The 18050-nt window shown below is 39.4% G+C and overlaps 1 protein-coding gene across 4 annotated transcripts in view; it reads right to left on the bottom strand.

Annotated features, from left to right (window-relative positions):
* Nucleotides 1-18050, bottom strand: part of NIPBL (NIPBL cohesin loading factor) — a 295876-nt gene that overhangs the window by 59639 nt on the left and 218187 nt on the right. For all 4 annotated transcript variants that reach the window (XM_048849291.2, XM_048849294.2, XM_048849300.2 and 1 more), the window contains 7 exons: nt 16619-16850; nt 13756-13907; nt 13196-13276; nt 10783-10883; nt 2169-2307; nt 1886-1968; nt 197-329 (listed from right to left, as the gene is read on the bottom strand). In XM_048849291.2, the coding sequence (XP_048705248.2) occupies nt 197-329; nt 1886-1968; nt 2169-2307; nt 10783-10883; nt 13196-13276; nt 13756-13907; nt 16619-16850 (921 nt within the window). The remainder of the gene's footprint in view (nt 1-196; nt 330-1885; nt 1969-2168; nt 2308-10782; nt 10884-13195; nt 13277-13755; nt 13908-16618; nt 16851-18050) is intronic.

The raw sequence follows: 18050 nt of genomic DNA, 5'->3' as shown, positions 1-18050 counted from the left end.
TGAATGATCAATCTCTGTCCATCATTGCCACTCTTATCTTGGCAAAGCCAGAAACTTCATGTGGCATTAGATCTGGTCACCCTAATATCACCAGATCTTTACCTTGGGACAGCTTTTTGAGAAGATGGCTAAATTTAATAAGAACGTGCAGCACTTTATATCACTATGATAAATTAGAAATACTGTGGTCTCTTACCAACAACCTTCCTAATAAGCTAAGTAACAGCTCAGCAGCAGGCCATTCTGGCTTGTTGACCGTGGAAAGAAGATCTTGAACAAAGTTCTCAAACAGTGGCCTATAATCCTCTTCTCCCTGTTTACTACCACATCTGTTTAAAGGAAAACAATGAAAATGTTATATAATAATCATGTACTAAAAAGGGTCAACTTTTTTTTATTTGTTCCAAAGTACAAAAACATGTGTATTTCTAAAACTAGATAGGACTGAAATGTCAACAGAAAGAGTCATCCTAATCTAGCTATGTTTTTCAGTAACACATCCTATAAAGAACAGAGAGTAAAAGTAGCTAAAATTTCATATTAAAAAGTAGGACAAATGATGGTAGCCCTTTCAATACTCCACATTACCATGAAAGAGATCTGGGATTCATTCCCTGGTCCAGTCTCTTATTTCTTTATCTAGCACTGGTTTCAACTACTGGAGACACAGTTTCCTTAATACTTTATGGGATATTAATGTATAATATGTATTATAACAATTTTACAGACTTTTCAGATATTGACTCAAATTCTACATGTGTGCTGGCTCTCATCTCTCCTCCAAGGGTAAGAAAAAAGGCCTCAGTCTTCGGTGAATTTGATACTCTGTCATCTAAAGTGAATGTATGTTGAATGGATGAGATAAGCCTGAAGATCTTGCTTGTATCTGCAGGGTGAATACATTAGATATAATAGGGTTTCAAGTCTGCATACAGAGAATAAATTAGGTTCCCTAGTTCATACTGGAATAGTGCATTTAGGAGGTATTCTCTCTCAACTCAGTCTCTGGCCTTAATATAAAGGGTGATATGAAGTCTTGGTATCTCTGGTCCATAAACAGCAGGTGCAGTGGAGAAAGATCAGATCAGAGCCTGGCATGCAATGATTTGGTAGTGTTTCAGAGGTATATAGTTTAATAAAATAATTAGGTTAATTTCTTTTAAAATAACTCTAATTAGTTGTTATGGCAGTACAGTATACCTTAAATACTTAATCCGTAAATCATGTTTCTCTTTCATATTATTGCAACACCTTTGGTGAAACCTAAAATTTTCCTCTTTGTATTATGTGGTATAAGCTATTGCATGTAGATTCTCACATGTGTAAACAGCTCCCTGCAGAATTTCTGTTGTATAAAAAGTTCTGTGCAAAGAGCTAACTGTCGTGGAATTTTAAAGTACTTGCAAGTTTCTTTAACTGGAGCTATCTGTCATATGAAAGTAACTAATTTTTCCAGATTTTCTGCAAAATTTATAAGCTTGAACTACACTTCAGGTGCTTGCAATTTTGCAATTGCAGGTTGCAGACTTTGTACAAGATTTGTGCAGAAACCTTAGTGACTATCAAGACTTGTTGAACCTCTAAGAAGTTCAAAATTCATAGCTCCAGGCAATTGTTCTCAGAGAGGCTTAATGAAGAAAACAAATGTGAGTTTTCTTTTTAAGACAGAACTTCACAAAAAAGTATTCATAAAATGAAAAATCTTTTTACAATGTCCTACATTTAAAAATACCATGTCCAATTCAAACTCCAACTTTCTCCACAAAAATTTCTTATGATTAAAATTTCAGAACTTTAAGGAGTGCCAAATTTCAGTCTATAACAGTTAAAATTGTAATTATGAATGACACATTAAAACACAATTAAACAGTGTGATAACACTTACTTCTTAAGGAAAATGGAAAGGAAGTTTTGTGCTGTTCTCATGGCTGTTTCATATGAGTTAGTAATAAGGACATCTTGATCCACCTAAAAATAATAGCAAAATTCATTTGTTGAATGTACAATATATGAAAACATGAACCTCCAAACCATCATTTTCAGTACATCATGTTATTATGCAGGACACACACATGAACACTGCTTCATGGGCTGGACCAGTGTCACAGAACAAGTACATATGCACACTCTTGTATGAAACAGTTTCATATCTCTTTAAAGGGTCTTACTTTTTTGTTTGACTCCTCTTCTGAATTCGAATCCTTCTCCACTGATGGCAGGTGTACAACACACTGAATAAGCTGTAGAACCAGTGCAGTTACCATCTGAATATACATAGGCTCTCCATCGGTATCACTACTGTTTAACCTGTTGGAGAAAACAAACAGAATATCATTACAGTTAAGAGGGACAATACAAAGGACTTTTAACTCTAACTCCTAACTACCTAAACTATTAAAACCTGATAAGCAAAGTTCACTGGGTTCTAAATGAGTACCCACAGCTTTACCAACTATTCCACTGTAAAGGAAAAAAACAAAATACAATAAGCACCATTCTTGTGAGAGCCGTACAAAATTCATTCTATCCTATACAGATTATTGTACAACCCTCATCTCAGTAGTATGTAAACTGCTTCCAATAGCGCATTAAGCATCTATTATGTGTTTGTACTCAAAATGTTTTGTACTCATTATGCTGACTCCAAAGCAACAGCCAAAATTATTCTCAGATCTATGACATTATTAGATCATGAAGGTATATAAGTCATTTTGGCATGATAAAAAAAGGTTTCCTACCTCTCGTAACTGTTGTTCTTCAAGATGTGTTGCTCGTGTCCATTCCAAATAGGTGTGCGCATACTGTGTGCACAGTCGTTGGAAGGATTTTCCCCTAGTGGTACTCATCGGGTCGACTGTGGAGCCCCCTGGGGGTGTACATAAATCCCTGCCAACCTGCCACCTCTTCAGTTCCTTCTTGCCGGATACTCTGGCAGAGGGGAGACAGGTGGGTCTTGGAAAGGACATGAGCAACACATCTCGAAAAACAACAATTATGAGAGGTAGGTAACTGTTTTTTCTTCTTCGAGTGCTTGCTCATGTCGATTCCAGGTAGGTGACTCCCAAGCCTTACCTAGGAGTGGGGTCAGAGCTCACAGAATAGCTGATTGTACTCTAACAGGGTCTGAGCATGCGAGCTCGGAGGTGTTTAACCACGGAGCTTCCATGCGATGGAATGGAGAGACTGAAGATTAGCATGCACTACCATGGTTCTGGGTGATCAAGTCCGGGAACCAGGCGCATGGTAATTGGCGTGTCCACCAACAGGCCTAGAAGCATGGCGAACCAGTGCTGGTGAGGCCACGCTGGTGCTGTTAAGATCATCGATGCTCCCTCCCTTCTGACCTTCAGCAGGACCTTGTGCACAAGCAGGAAGGGCGGAAAGTATATAGTAGATCAGAGGTTCTCAACCTTTTTCTTTCTGAGCCCCCCCTCCCCCACCATGCAATAAAAAATTCATGGCCCAGCCATGCCAGGACATCTGATTCAGGAAGGAGAAAAACTGGTGATGCTTCCTGTTTTACTTTGTTGCAAACAAATCTATTTCAGGAAATCCCAACTGTAGGAAGATGTTGATCACAACATCTGGGTGGAGGGACCACTCGTGGTTGTGAAATGACCTGCTATGATGATTGGCCAGTTTGTTCTGGAAGGTACAATGCCTCTAGACATATCAAATGGGCGATGCAGAAGTCCCACAGTTTGAGGGCTTCCCGGCACAGGGAAGAGGAGTGAATACCACCCTGCCTGTTTATGTGCAATACCACTGACATGTTGTTGGTCAATACTGATACGTATCTGCCCTCCAGATGGGCCTGGAATGTCTGGCAAGCAAGGCAGACCACTCTTACCTCTGTGATGTTGATGCGCAGCAAAAGCTCTGTCTGGGACCAGAAGGCGTGAGTCCGCCTAAGCGTGCTCCCCAACCCATCACCGATGCGTCCATTACAAGAGACAGTGAGGGTTGGGGCCTGGAGAAGAGCACTCCTGTACACACTGCTTGTGGGTCGAGCCACCACCTGAAGAACTCAATAACTGGGGAAGTAAGTGTGATTAATTTGTCTAGGTGGTCTCGATTCAGCCTGTGCACAGAGGCTAGCCAAGCCTGAAGGGGACGGAACTGCAGCCTGGCATGCTGTACTACAAGTACAAGCGGCCATATGGTTGAACAGCTTCAGAAAATTTCGTGCCATAGTGGAGGGTATCGTCTGAGTTCCTCTATGATGGCGCCCATGGTGAGAAAGCAAGTTTCTGGAAGGAATGCCTGGCTTGACTCCACAGAGTCCAAGAAGGCTCCGATTAACTCTGTTCTCTGAGTCGGGGTTAGGGTTGACTTTGCTACATTCAGTATGAGGCCGAGCCTGTGAAATGTCGTCCGAAGTAGGCTTACCTAGACCTCCACTTGGTCTCTGGAGGAGTCTTTGATTGGCCAGTTGTTGAGGTACGGGAATACTTGCACCTGCCATTTCCACAGGAAGGCTCCTATGACAGATATGCAATTGGTGAACACCCAAGGGGCCGCCGAGAGGCTGAAGGGGAGAACTGTAAACTGATAGTGAGTGGTGTTGACCACAAAGCGGAGGAATCATCTGTGGGACAGGATTATGGACACTTGAAAACACGCACCTTCAGATTGAGGGCGACATACCAGTCCCCTGGATCCAGGGAGAGAATAATGGAACTTTACCTTCTTTATTAATTTGTTGAGGTTTTGCAGGTCTAGAATAGGTCTGAGTCCACCCTTGGCCTTCGGGATTAGGAAATACCGGGAATAGAATCCCCTGCCCCTGAATTCTAAAGGGAACTCCTCTATCGCCCCGAGTTGTAGGAGAGTTTGAACCTCCTCCATGAGCAGTTGCTTGTGAAAAGGGTCCCTGAAGAGGGATAGGTTAGGAGGATGGGAAGGCGGGAGGGAACAGAATTGGAGAGAATATCCCAATTCTACCATGCTCAAGACCCATTGGTCTGAGGTAATTTGTGCCCAGGCATGGTAGAAATTGGATAGAGGATTCACAGGATGGGGGCAGAATCTGGGATCTGAACTGGTGTATTGCCCCTGGGTGCACCTTCAAAAGTTTGGTTTGGAAGCTGCTTTGCTGAGCCCTGGCTCTGGGTTCGAGGAGGACTGAGAACCATCTGTTACTCCTGCCCAGTTTCCTGCTTTAGGAGGAGCTATGTAGAATCGAGGAGCAGGCTTAAAATGCTTTCTTCAGGGGGCTGGCGTATGAAGCCCCAGGGACTTCAGAGTTGCCATTGAGTCCTTTAGGCTGTGGGGCTTAGTGTCTGTTTGCTCCAAAAAGAGGCCTATGTAGTCAAACAGCAACTCCTGAATGGTCTGCTGGACCTTGTGCGGGAGTCCCAACACCTGAAGCCATGAACTCCTTCTCATGGCTATGGCTGTTGCCATGATATGGATTGCCAAGTCTGCAGAATCTAAGGAGGCCTGTAAGGAGATCCTTGCAACGACCTTGCCTTCCTCGAGGACCGCAGCAAACTCAGAGCAAGAGTCCATAGGCGCTGACTTCATGAGGAGTAATTTTAGCCTAAAGTCCCTCTCCTTCTTAGTCCTTGAGTGGAAGTTTCTACAGATTTTGCACTTCTCAGTCCAATGGGCTTCCCTCAAACACTTTAAACAGGAGTTGTGTCAGTCTCCCTTTGGCATAGGCTCCAGACAGGACCCAAATGGCTTAAACCCTTGAGACCAAGGCATGCCCTGGTCCCCAGGAGGGGAAACGTGGTGTGGGAAACCCCCAACTGAAACTTCTTACTAACTAAGAACTGTTTGAACTAATACTAAGTTTTAAACTATTTACAGATACAACTGGAAAAAGTCCACTAGAGGATTGCTTGCTGTAGCAAGAAAAGAGCCGCTCCAACGACCGTCACTGGCGGTAAGAAGGAACTGAAGAGGCGGTGGATCGGCAGGAACCTATATACACCACCATGAAGGCTTGACTCCAGGGGGCTCCACAGCCAACCAGACAGGTACCGCTAGGGGGCAAACCTTCCGATGACTGTGCACATGGACGTGCACACCTACTTGGAATCGACATGAGTAACCACTCGAAGGAGAATAATAATTTTTGTTTTACAGTGTCTTTCTTTTAACACTCTTAAAACACTTGATATGTAATAGTATATAAGGAGTACTACTGTAAGAATACTATGCCAACCGTTTCACATTATAGGAATAAACATTTTAAAGTTTATCAGAGTGGGAGAAACATTAGAATATAAAAATTATATGCCAAAATTCCTTTAAAGAGAAATTTTCACCATCAGGAGAAACTGAAACTGTTGTATCTTATTTAAAACTGAGACTCAATTGAAGTAGCAAGGAAAATTACCAGATAATGCTTATTGTTTAATCAAAGATTATTTCCTCTACTCTTCACTCTTTTTATATGATACAGCATTTAAATTATAATGCTAAATCTGTGACATTAGCATTTCCTATGACAGAGGTCAAACACAGGATTACGACTTCAGGAGCAACCAGACATATTGGGTGAAGGAGAAAGCTCTTGTATAACATACAGCTGAATTGGCACAGCCACACAAGGGTAATTTAAACCTCCCTAAGATTTAGGGTTGTCTACATGGGGTAGTTTTTGCAGAACATATTTTTGCATATAATCTTTTCCGGAATAACTCACACAAAATTGTGTGCCCATGCAACCAGCTTTAACCTACTTAATTTTGAATCAGTGTCCACAGGGCACTGAGTTTTTTCAAAATAAGCACACAGCATTTTGGGCAGATAGCCCATGATGCATTTTCTTGCTTCTGGGCTCTGTGCATTCTGGGATTATTGCCATGATATATTGTGGGATACCTACCAAAAGTCACTGCAATTTTGAGACCTGGGGGTGAAACTAGCAAATTCCCAGGATTCATCTGTCTTTTGCAATTTAGTGAAATTCTCAAATTACTGTCATGTGGGGAATACTGCTGTGAATGGTGATCTTGAGTCATAAATACAAAGAGGCTAATGCACTTGCATTTGTGGTCATGCAGCCAGATGGCTTTGGAAGTCAGCTGCTACACCGATTTAGATAGAAGAAAAAGATGAAATTGAGCAGCTACTAGAGGATTAACTTTTCTTGGAGCAGCTTCCCTTGGTGGAGTACCATTTCTGGGCCAGGGAAACTAGCACTAACTGGTGGGAAAGGATAGTACTCCAAACCTAGGATGACCAGCAGAATTTCTGGATGACCAAGGCTACTTTCTTAGAGATCTGTTCAGCACTCACTCCAGAGCTCCAGCAGCAGCACACCCCTATGACACGTCTCTTCAGCATGGAAAAACATTTGACCATTGCCATTGGACGTTAGCAGTAAGGATTGGCAATCGGTCAGTGCCTAACCAGTTCGGTGCTGAGAGATCAACTATCCGGAATGTTGTCATGGAAGCATGCTCTGCTATAAATCTTGGCAATGCACAATTTATTGATAGATTTGCAGGGCTGGGGTTCCTAATTTGTACTGGGGCTATTGATGGGACCTCACATACCTTTTCTTTGCCCCCCACTCCAGGACTCAGAGTTCATCAATAGAAAGGGCTATTTATCTATGATGCTCCATGGCCTGTCTGGTCACTGTGGAAGGCTCACCAATATCAATGTAGGTGGCCTGGAAAAGTCAGGAATGCTAGGATTTTTAGAAACTTTCGAAACCCATCTTACCCCATGCTTCCCTGGCTTATCAAGCCTTACAGAAGTGTTGATTCCCAGGGCAGGTAGACAGACTTGTGCCAGCTCTGTTTGAGCTAGAACACTAAAAATAGCAAATAGCATTATGGATGTTGCGGCCTCAGTGGTGGCTCAGGCTAGCTTCCCAAGTCCAAGCCCACCCAGTCCCCCAGGTCTGAGTTCGAGTGACTAGACTGAGCTGCTACCCATATCATAATATCCACACTGCTATTTTTAGTGAGCTAACTTGAACAGAGCCATTGCAACTCTCTTTATCCATGCTGGGAATCACACCTCCCAGCTGCAGTGGAGACATATGCTTACTGGACACTTGGATAATAGAAAGGGCCTCTAATTATATCCTGAGTAGCTGCAGAATGACAGTGGAGTGTGCATTTGAAAGGCTGAGTGGGAGATGGAGGTGCTCTATAACAAGGCTGGAGGCTGCTGAGCAATATCTGCCTTGTGTTATTATAACTGCTTTCTTTTGCACATCTGAGAGAGAAAGGAAAAGAGCCTCACTTATGAGCACAAAGAGGCACAGAAACTTTTGGAATGTTATAAACAGTCAGAGAGGCTGCCTCTCCAAACCGCAGCAAATAATCAGGACGACAGGGTGAGGGATGCCTTGTGCTCCTACTTTGAGACTACAAGTTTAAATGGTGACATGAAATATTATCATTAGATCCGGATTTCTTTAGTTTTTGTACAAGGATTTTATTAAATGCAAGATAATTATGCCTTTTAAAGCTTTGTGCAATGATTTCATGAGGAGGCCTTTATGATGTTTCCGGCTGTTATGGGATAAACTCACCTGCAGTGCACCCCTTAGCTCCAGGACACAACACTCCAGAGTTTCTTCCACTCTAGTACTCCCTGTAGGCTGTCTGCCTTTGTGTGCCACTCAGCGCTCTGGCTGATAAGTGGCTAGTTCAGACTCCTTCTTAGGTAACAAAAGTCCACATGCAATCCAAAGTCACCAGTGAATCAACCTATCTTCTGAGCTCTGTGCTCAACCACTTCCTGAATTCCATTGCCTTTCCTTGGCTCTGTTATCAAGCACTGCCCCACTTTAGCATCTTCCTAAAGGCTCTAGCCTTCAGCAGTCTTTGGCATTTGGATCTTTCACAGGAGCCTGCCTGTCTGAACTCCCTCAGCCTATTTATAAGCCTAGGTCTCTCAAGATCTCTCCTGATCCTTCTTTAGTTCTGACCTCTCTGGCTGACAAGTAACTACCTCATTAGCACACAGATGAAGTGAATTTGACTAACGGGGCCTTTAACTCTTCCTAGTCCAAGATGGAGTTCTACAATCACACTAGCATAAGGTTAAATTTTATTAAACCATGTTGAAAATTTGTCAATAACAACCATTATATAATGCAAATAGAAGAAACTTTCCCTATTAATAGCAATTCTACAGAAATATTTTCTGCATCAAACACCTAAACACTAAGTCACTTAACTTGTGTACTTACTCGCATAAAATGCTACACTAATTTTTTAAATAGCAGAAAACATCACAGTATTGAACAAATAACTAATTCCTTGCAACTTTTGTACTATTTGAGTTATGGCACTATTACAGAGCAGGCTTGACTACCACTATATTAATTAAGAGTAAGGCTACAATTCTTTCACGGAGATTGCGGAAGTCATGGATTCCATGACTTTCCACGACCTCTGACTTCCACTGTGGCTGGTGCGGCTGACTTCGGGGCCACCCGAGCAGTGGCCACTGTGGCTGGTCCCACAGACTGCCCAAGCAGCGATCCAGGGGGCTGTCCAGGGGCCAGCTGCACCAGCTACTGCTCAGGCAGCCCCAGGGGGTGCCCTGGGGACCACCCAAGAAGCAGTCCTGGAACAGCTGTAGGTCATCCACAGAGCGGTCCCAGGGCCCAGCCAACACGGAGCACTGGAGCAGGGCCCCCCAGAAACAGAGATTTAGTCAGGGGTATTTTTGGTAAAAATCATCGACAGATCATGGGCTGTGAATTTTTATTTATTGCCCATGACCTGTCCGTGACTTCTACCAAAAATACGCATGACTAAATCTTAGCCTTAATTAAAAGACAATAGTAACCCATGATCTGGATTGTCCCTTGCAAGATTTGCCCTTGAGGGAACCTTCAATGCATACATCTCCTCCATCAAGCATGGAAGGGGGACTCAACCACTTCTTTGACATCATTCCATGGACCTGAACAGCCCACTTGTTGGGAAAGGGGCAGAAATTGGGTGGACCAGGAAGAGGAGTGACTGGGCTGGATGCTTATCACTAACTCTCTAGCCCTCTGAAGATTTTCTAAATAGGACACAGAGCCTGGGGGGGCTGTATTAGCCTTTATGCTGAACCTCACCCTCACTGCGGTCTGGGGATGTCTCCACGCAGATTGGAACATTGCTGCTAAAGAGACCCAAGAGAGCGGTGCTGCCTTGGGCTAAAGCTGGCACAGAAACAGGGAGCCCTGGCCTCCCAAACAACCACCATTTTTGAGGGATGGGCTCCGTATTCTTTTCCATGGAAAAGTAATCATTTTGAGGGATGGGCTCGCAAGAAGAAAATGTGGTGGGAACTCTGTGAGGTTATCTTCACAAATTTTCTTCCAGAACTCCTTCCTTGCAGGTTTTACCAGTGGGGAGGATTACATGGCTCCATATATCCAGCTTCTGAAAAATTTCCTACTTGAAACTTCTATTTGCATACCTTCACTTAGTCTCACTTATATTTCTAGCTAGGTACATAATTACAGGTTTGTATGTCTATTTGTTATTGTCCCTTTGAAAGTCACATAAACAGTCAAAAACCAAGCACAGACATGTAACACAAGTAGAGGAAATGCAGATAATTACTATGGACCCAGACTGCTTGTCCTATAACTATTCCACTTTTGTTCCCACTGTAAAGCTCTTTAAGGAACAGATAAATCATATTTATAGAATTATTTGCTTGATCTCATTAAGAAATTAATGCATCTTATGGACTTGTAGGTTTTTATAACAATCATTAATAAACCATGTAAAATCTAAACCCCTACATTTATGTACTGAAAATTATGTTCTGTAGAAATTAGCCATCTGTGTCAGACATTACCTGAAGTTTCTCAAACTTCTTTTGCTGGTTGGTAGTCTTGCAAGTGAAGTGAAAATTTCCTCCAGAATCAACTGTCTATGTTTTTCATACCTCGAGAACACCTGTTATCAGTTACAGGATACAAATATATATGTACAAAAATAATGATTACGTTTTACAGAAAACCAAAATAGCTTATTACTATTTTTTTCAAAACGAACAGCTTTCCATATTTGTATTCATTAAAATATTCACAACTTGTTTTTTATATTTTTAAGTGATAGACAGGTATCTGAGTAACATACTGTTTTTTCAATACATGGGGGCGGGCAGTTCAGTTTAGCTATTCTTCTGTTTAGACAGGCTTTGATTTTAAAAACATTGAACATATTGCCTCTCTAAAGGTTGAAGATATAGAATGAAACAAACTTGCTTCTTAAACTGCAAGCTTTCTGAGAGGGTTTTTCTGTTTTCGTAATATAATGGTCCTTAAAATTTTATTTTTCTGTGAATCACTTTGCAACATGGATTCCCCTCCACCCACATTTTCCAAAGAAAACCATTTCACATATACTTTTTAATCAGGATAATTGCTATTCCTAGCTCTGTATTTTATACCAATGCACAGCTCCAGAAACTACGGTGATGAAAAAAAATAAATCAAATAAACCTGGAAAATACATTAAGGAAAATCATGTTGCTAAGGTTCCTTTGAGAACAGGACAGGAGACAGTGAGGGTTTTTAAAATATTTTTATTAAAAACTAAAAAGTGTACCACTTAAGAAAAAGGCGGGGATAGAGCTTTGATTTTGATTCTGTGATCATATTATATGCGTATGCTTGATTGTTGAGAAGGCCAAAAGAGCTCCTATACGATAGAAATCACAGCTCTTAGGAAGTCAAACTGTGGTTTGAAACTAGCACAAAAATTAACTTTGCAGTATAGTCTAATTATTCTAATCTATACGATTTAGAATTAATCCGTGTCCAAACATGTTTATGACCATGACTGTCAAAGAAATGGTGAAAAATATAGAGATTGAATGTGTATTTTTATCTCATGACACGAATTTACCATGGGTACAGGATTTTACAAGAAGGATCAGATCCTTAACCAGAAATGTGGAAAAAAAAAATCCTAGTTTTCCAAGATTGCTGTTCTATCTATGTAAAATTTATGGTAACTCAAAAGCAAAGTGGTAGCCATCTTAAACTTTCTTTTCATTTGCTACTTTGTTAGAGTATTAACTTTATTTTCAGGATGTATTTTATAAGCCTATTTTATTAAAATACATTTATTTTTAATGGAAAATATTATTGATATTGTTCAGTCTAAATACAGACTTTACAACCCTCAGAAGTAAGCTGCATGCACGGTTGGCAAAGATAACTAAGGACTTGTTCACATCAGGACATACCGTGGAATAGTAATCCAGTGGATTAAGATAAATCGCAAAAGGTGATGTAGTGCAGCATAGCAGAGTCCACATGGAGAGTTATTGTGAAAAACTATTGTGCTTTAAGGTCACACCCTATCTTATTTCACAATAGCTTCCCCATGTAGACAAGCCTTATCATCATTATGCTGGAGAGGGGGAAATAACAGACACTAAGGTCTGAAAAGAAATGAGTTCTCCAAGTTCATACAAACATTCAAGTGATTTAATTTAAACCTAAAAAGTGAAAAAAACAAAACAGCTATGCAAATAAAATTGGTTGCATGATTTTTTCTGCTGGGTTGACCTTGCTTGAACTTTGTGTGTTTGGAATGAGGTAAGAGTCACAATCCAGCCAGAGCTACAGTTTTAAGTCCAGTTCTATTCTGAAATATCACTACAAAAATGGTACCTTTTTACTCAACAGATCTACATCTGTATATTCAGTTACTTCTGATTACATTAAAATATCAATATACAATAGTGAGATGAGGATGTCAGACGTTTTTATGTTGTAAATCCAAGGACAAAATAAAAAAGAGAAAGAAACAAAAGAGTTTGGTGTAAACAGTGTAGAAAGTGCTACTTATTTGGGATAATTCTCTTAAGAACGCTAAGTATAAAATTATTTGAATACAATACTTGGGGAGGGCAAAATTGTTTACAATCTTTTTAGTTATAATATTGTATATCTGAAGTTTTCTTTTAATTATTTGGTTTTAGTGGGAATGTCCCATTTGATTTCTTACCATAAACTAATCTGCAAACCAAAGAGGATCAAGTAAATTAAACTATGTTCCTCCATTGTGATGTTAAAAATATACAATGTGCAGAATAAAATGAGTTCAAAATTCAAATTCTTAACTAGAATGGAAAAAATGCACTGGTGGGGAGATGAAATGGATGAACTAATGTCTCTTTCCATGTGTACGTTTTATTTTTCAACAGCAATATCACTAAATCCTTAAGCTTGTTCATAGATTAAAAAAGTACTCACTGCAGTCACTAGTTTGATGGCGCATAACTGGAGCTCACTGACATTTTCTACAAAAAAAGGTGTTATTCCCATTGAGGATACCTACCAAAAGGAGGGAAAAACAGTAAATACATATTCTTTCCACTAAAGTGATATGTAAGCTCTTTGACATAACAGAGTATAATTAAATACATTCACTGCTTCATAGGTACATCTTGTTTGCTATTCGTAAAATGATGTTACATTTTTAATCTTAATTTTATAATAAATCCACTAAAGACTTGCAGATTAAATATTAAATGTATCTTTCTCTGTTTAGCTGGACTACTTTTTTAATAGTGTTATTAAAATATTAAACATTTTTTAAAAATTACACATTTTAAGATCACTAGCAAGACAGTTAAAATAATAAAGTTACAATACTATGACTATAGAAGTCATTCTGATAATTTACCTTAGCCACTGAACTAGATTGTATTTGGTTTACATTTAATGTTATTGCCAAGGTAGTCAAACTTCAGAATCACTTTGAAAAAAAAACCAAAACATTCTCAAATGGAAATTCTTTTGATGAAACTTGCCTGAAGAATAGTTGTGTCAGTAAGGAGCTGTATCTCTAGCAATTCTGCCAAACTGCTAACAATGTCACATACTTTATTATACAGCATCACTATGACCCTCTGCTTGTGTGTGGAACATTTGGCACGCTTTGCTTTTGAACTTAAAACACCTCCTAGAGAATAAAATAAAATAAAATAATAAAATGATGCATCTACAAGCCTGTCAGTTACAAAGAACAAAATGATTTTCTTAAAAAAAAAAAAGAAAGAAAAAAAAGGTACTTTATAATTTTTGTTAGCACAAAATGCTGATAGAAAAGTAATCTCTTTTTAACAGCACTAATTTGGAAAAACAAGAATTGTTATTGCAGACCATTTTTTAATAATTTTTGTGGATTGTTGGGCCAAGATTTTCAATATGGTACTAACAGTTAGTCTCCTACATCCATATATTATTAGAGCTGGTTGGCAATTTTCGACCAGAATGAATTTCTTATAGAAAATTCCGTTTTTCACAAAATTGAAATTTACCACACAGACATTTCTTATTGCGGGCTGGAAAAATTGAAATGATGACTCCTTGGCTGCCTGCCTTGAAGAGTTTTGTCAATTTCATTTTCTGAGGTGAAATTAGTAAGAGCCTTCCGGGAGGACTGCCAAGACTGAATGCTCTATCTTTCTGCCTCCCCAACTATTAGCCTCCCCGCTGCCCCACAGCTCCATCTGGCAGATTGCTGGGGCTCTCAATCCTCCCACCCACCTAGCTCTGGGGAGGCAAAGAGCCAGGGCGCTCAGCCTTACCACTTCTCCCGCAGCACAGGAGCCGGTGAGGCTCAGCACACCAGCTATCTTAAGCAAAGTAAGCTGTAATGGGATAAGAGGGAAGGTCCTCTCATGGATCAATAACTGGTTAGAAGGTAGGAAACAAAGGGTAGGAATAAATGGTCAGTTTTCAGAATGGAGAGAGGTAAATAGTGTTGTCCCCCAAGGGTCTGTACTGGGACCACTATTATTCAACATATTCAGAAATTATCTGGAAAAAGGGGTAAACAGTGAGGCTGCAAAATTTGAAGATGATACTAAACTACTGCAGATAGTTAAGTCTAAAGCAGACTGCAGAAAGTTACGAAGGGATCTCACAAAACTGGGTGACAGGGCAACAAAATGGCAGATTAAATTAAATATTGGTAAATGCAAAGTAATGCACATTGGAAAACATAATCCCAACTTCATATAAAATGAAGGGATCTAAATTAGCTGCTACCAATCAAGAACAAGATCTTGGAGTCATTGTGGATAGTTCTCTGAAAACATCCACTCAAAGTGCAGCAGCAATCAAAAAAGTGAACAGAATGTTGGGAATCGTTAAGAAAGGGATTGATAATAAGACAGAAAATATCATATTGCCTCTATTTAAATCTATGGTACACCTACATCTTGAATATTGCGTGCAGATGTGGTAGCCTCATCTCAAAAAATATATACTGAAATTGGAAAAGGTTCAGAAAAGGGCAACAAAAATGATTAGGGGTCTGGAACAGCTTCCATGTGAGAAGAGATCAATAAAACAGATTTTTCAGTTTAGGAAAGAGACGACTAAGCGGGAATATGACAGAGGTATATAAAATCAGGACAGGTATGGAGAAAGTAAATAAGGAAGTGTAATTTACTTCTTCTCAAAACACAAGAACTAGGGGTCACCAAATGAAATTAATAGGCAGCAGGTTTAAAACAGACAAAAGGAAGTATTTCTTCATACAACGCCCAGTCAAACTGTGGAACTCTTTGCCAGAGGATGTTGTGAAGGCCAAGACTATAACAGGGTTAAAAAAAGAACTAGATAAGTTCATGGAGAATAGGTTCATCAATGGCTATTAGCCAGGATGGGCAGGGATGGTGTCCCTAGCCTCTGTTTGCCAGAAGCTGGGAATGGGCGACAGGGGATGTATCTCTTGATGATTACCTGTTCTGTTCATTCCCTCTGAAGCATCTGGCATTGGCCACTGTCAGAAGACAGGCTACTGGGCTTGATGGACCTTTGGTCTGATCCAGTATGACTGTTCTTATGTTATCTACCTCTTTGGCTCCCAAAACTGTGAAGGAAGGTGTGGAGGCTGAGCAGCCAGGCTCCGCTTCATAGGAAGTTTAAGTGAGGGGTAGGGGATGAGGCAGATGGATAGGCTCAGTGCTCCAGCTCTCTGCCTCTCCAGAAGCACAGTTGGAAAACTCTCTTGAAACAGCATTTTTCTTGAAATACCTTCCCATGAAAAATTGTGCATTTCTGACTTTTTGTCCCCGTTCAGGACAATTTTTTTTCCCCCAAAATGCAAAAAGTTTTGCAGGAAGGGATTTCCATTTTCTGGCCACCTCTTGTATCATGTACTTCAGCAAACAGTCTGATTTCAAAAGTACTGACCATTAAGTGGCTCCTGATAATTGAAATAAATGGAAGCTGCTGGGTATTCAGGAATCATGAACACCAGACTACTTATTTAGGCACATAATATATGAATGTAAAAGTCTCATTTTAGGCACCAGCTTCTAGTTAGTTAGGTCTTGCCACTGAAGTATGTATGGACCTTTCATGTCACACACTGTTTGGTTCAGAGGAGGATGGGTTTCATTTCCCCTGTCATTTTGGGCTACAATTTACCATTGTAAATTGCTTTTTTCTCAAAATCATATGAAGCATTCAGTCATCCTTTATTCAGAGGACACTGGAAACGGGTGTCTCAAGATTAACTCTTGAATGTAGTGAACTGCATAACAGTGTCAAGGGATGTCAAGTTGTTTGCACATCACACTTAACAGAACTGGTCACATTTAAAATTGTATGCAGCACATTCGCTTACATGCAATCTCATTTATTTATTAACATACTAACCACCATGAGGATCCACTCTGTAGACAGGATCATACTGAGGATAAAGGGTATTCTGCAAATGAAATTTAGTGTACTGAATAACTCTTTCTATTACATCCTCAATATACACAGCTTTAGGCATATTTGGTGATGTCATTATGTTGATCGCGGTAAGACAGGCATCTGCAGACTTTGTGACTCTCTCCATAATCAGATCTCTCCACAATCTTTCCTCATCTTCAGTGTCATTATTCTACAATGAAAAACAGAAAGTTATATACGTTTTCTAAAAAATATGCATTAAGACAAAATTAATTCTGAGTTTTCACAAATACATATTATATTTCTGTATATTACAGGTTAACCCTGCTGAATAATATATACTACAAAAGAAGATTATTTTCTAAATATATATACTAAAACATTATATGACATTTATAATCAGAGTGCTGTGCCTATATTATAAATGTAAAATGTATTTTATTAGCTGGAAAGTAGAATTTTTTTTTATAATATCTCCCTAAACCAGAATGAGATATTAAGGACATGTAATCACCTAAAGGCCCACAGGTTATATTTTTCATGGGTAATTAACATTAACAGAAATTTCTACATTCATCAATAAAGACTGAATTACTTCAAGCAAAAATTCTATTAATTGATCTAATAATTCTTTATTATTTTTAGATGCACAGTACGATGTTGAGTTTTGTGATGATGAATACATTAAAGACTGTGACGCACTTTGAGACTGACTGATGAAAACTGATGTATCAAATCTAGGTGTTATTTTTATAACCCCTGTGATTAGGCTCAGCAGAATCTGATTAAAAAAAATTGATATCAATGTTTATTTTTATGCATATTTTTCAATGTTTATTGATATAAATGTTCAGAATTGTGCAAAATTATGGATTTTAAACATTTTTTTACTTTTATCTATATAAATTTTCATAGTTGCAGGAAATTATGTGGGTTGTCAGACAATTATTATTTAATGACAGTAGAGAGAGATTCAGAAAGTTAAAGCTTAATAATCATTAAAACACAAACTGTCAACATGACCTGTCAAAATATACTAAGTAAATATCCTTAAGTCAAATTCTCATAAATTCAGCATTGTTCTTATTGTCTGTAAATTTAAATTACAACCAAAGGAAATACTTTTTCATTAGTTTGTGTCTTTGCAGTGAAATCTGTTTACCAACATTTAATAATAAAAAGCTAATCCTTCCAAGCCTACCTATGATTGCTACTTTGACCAGTTTCAATTTCTACCACTATATGTAACTCTAGTGCAGAAAGACTTTTATAAACCATGTGAAAATCATGAGGATTTTCCTGATCCTGTTTTTTCTTCCATGCTCCCTAAAGTCTCAAGATTCCCCTTATTAGTCATCATCATTGTGTTGAGGATTTGACTCATCAATAACTATGCCTTAAAAACAGACAA

This window comes from Caretta caretta, chromosome 5 (genome assembly GCF_965140235.1).
Source record: "Caretta caretta isolate rCarCar2 chromosome 5, rCarCar1.hap1, whole genome shotgun sequence".
In the NCBI taxonomy this organism is placed as follows: Eukaryota; Metazoa; Chordata; order Testudines; family Cheloniidae; genus Caretta; species Caretta caretta.
Note: the sequence above shows the minus strand (reverse complement) of the source record. Positions and strands in the feature narration are given on the sequence as shown.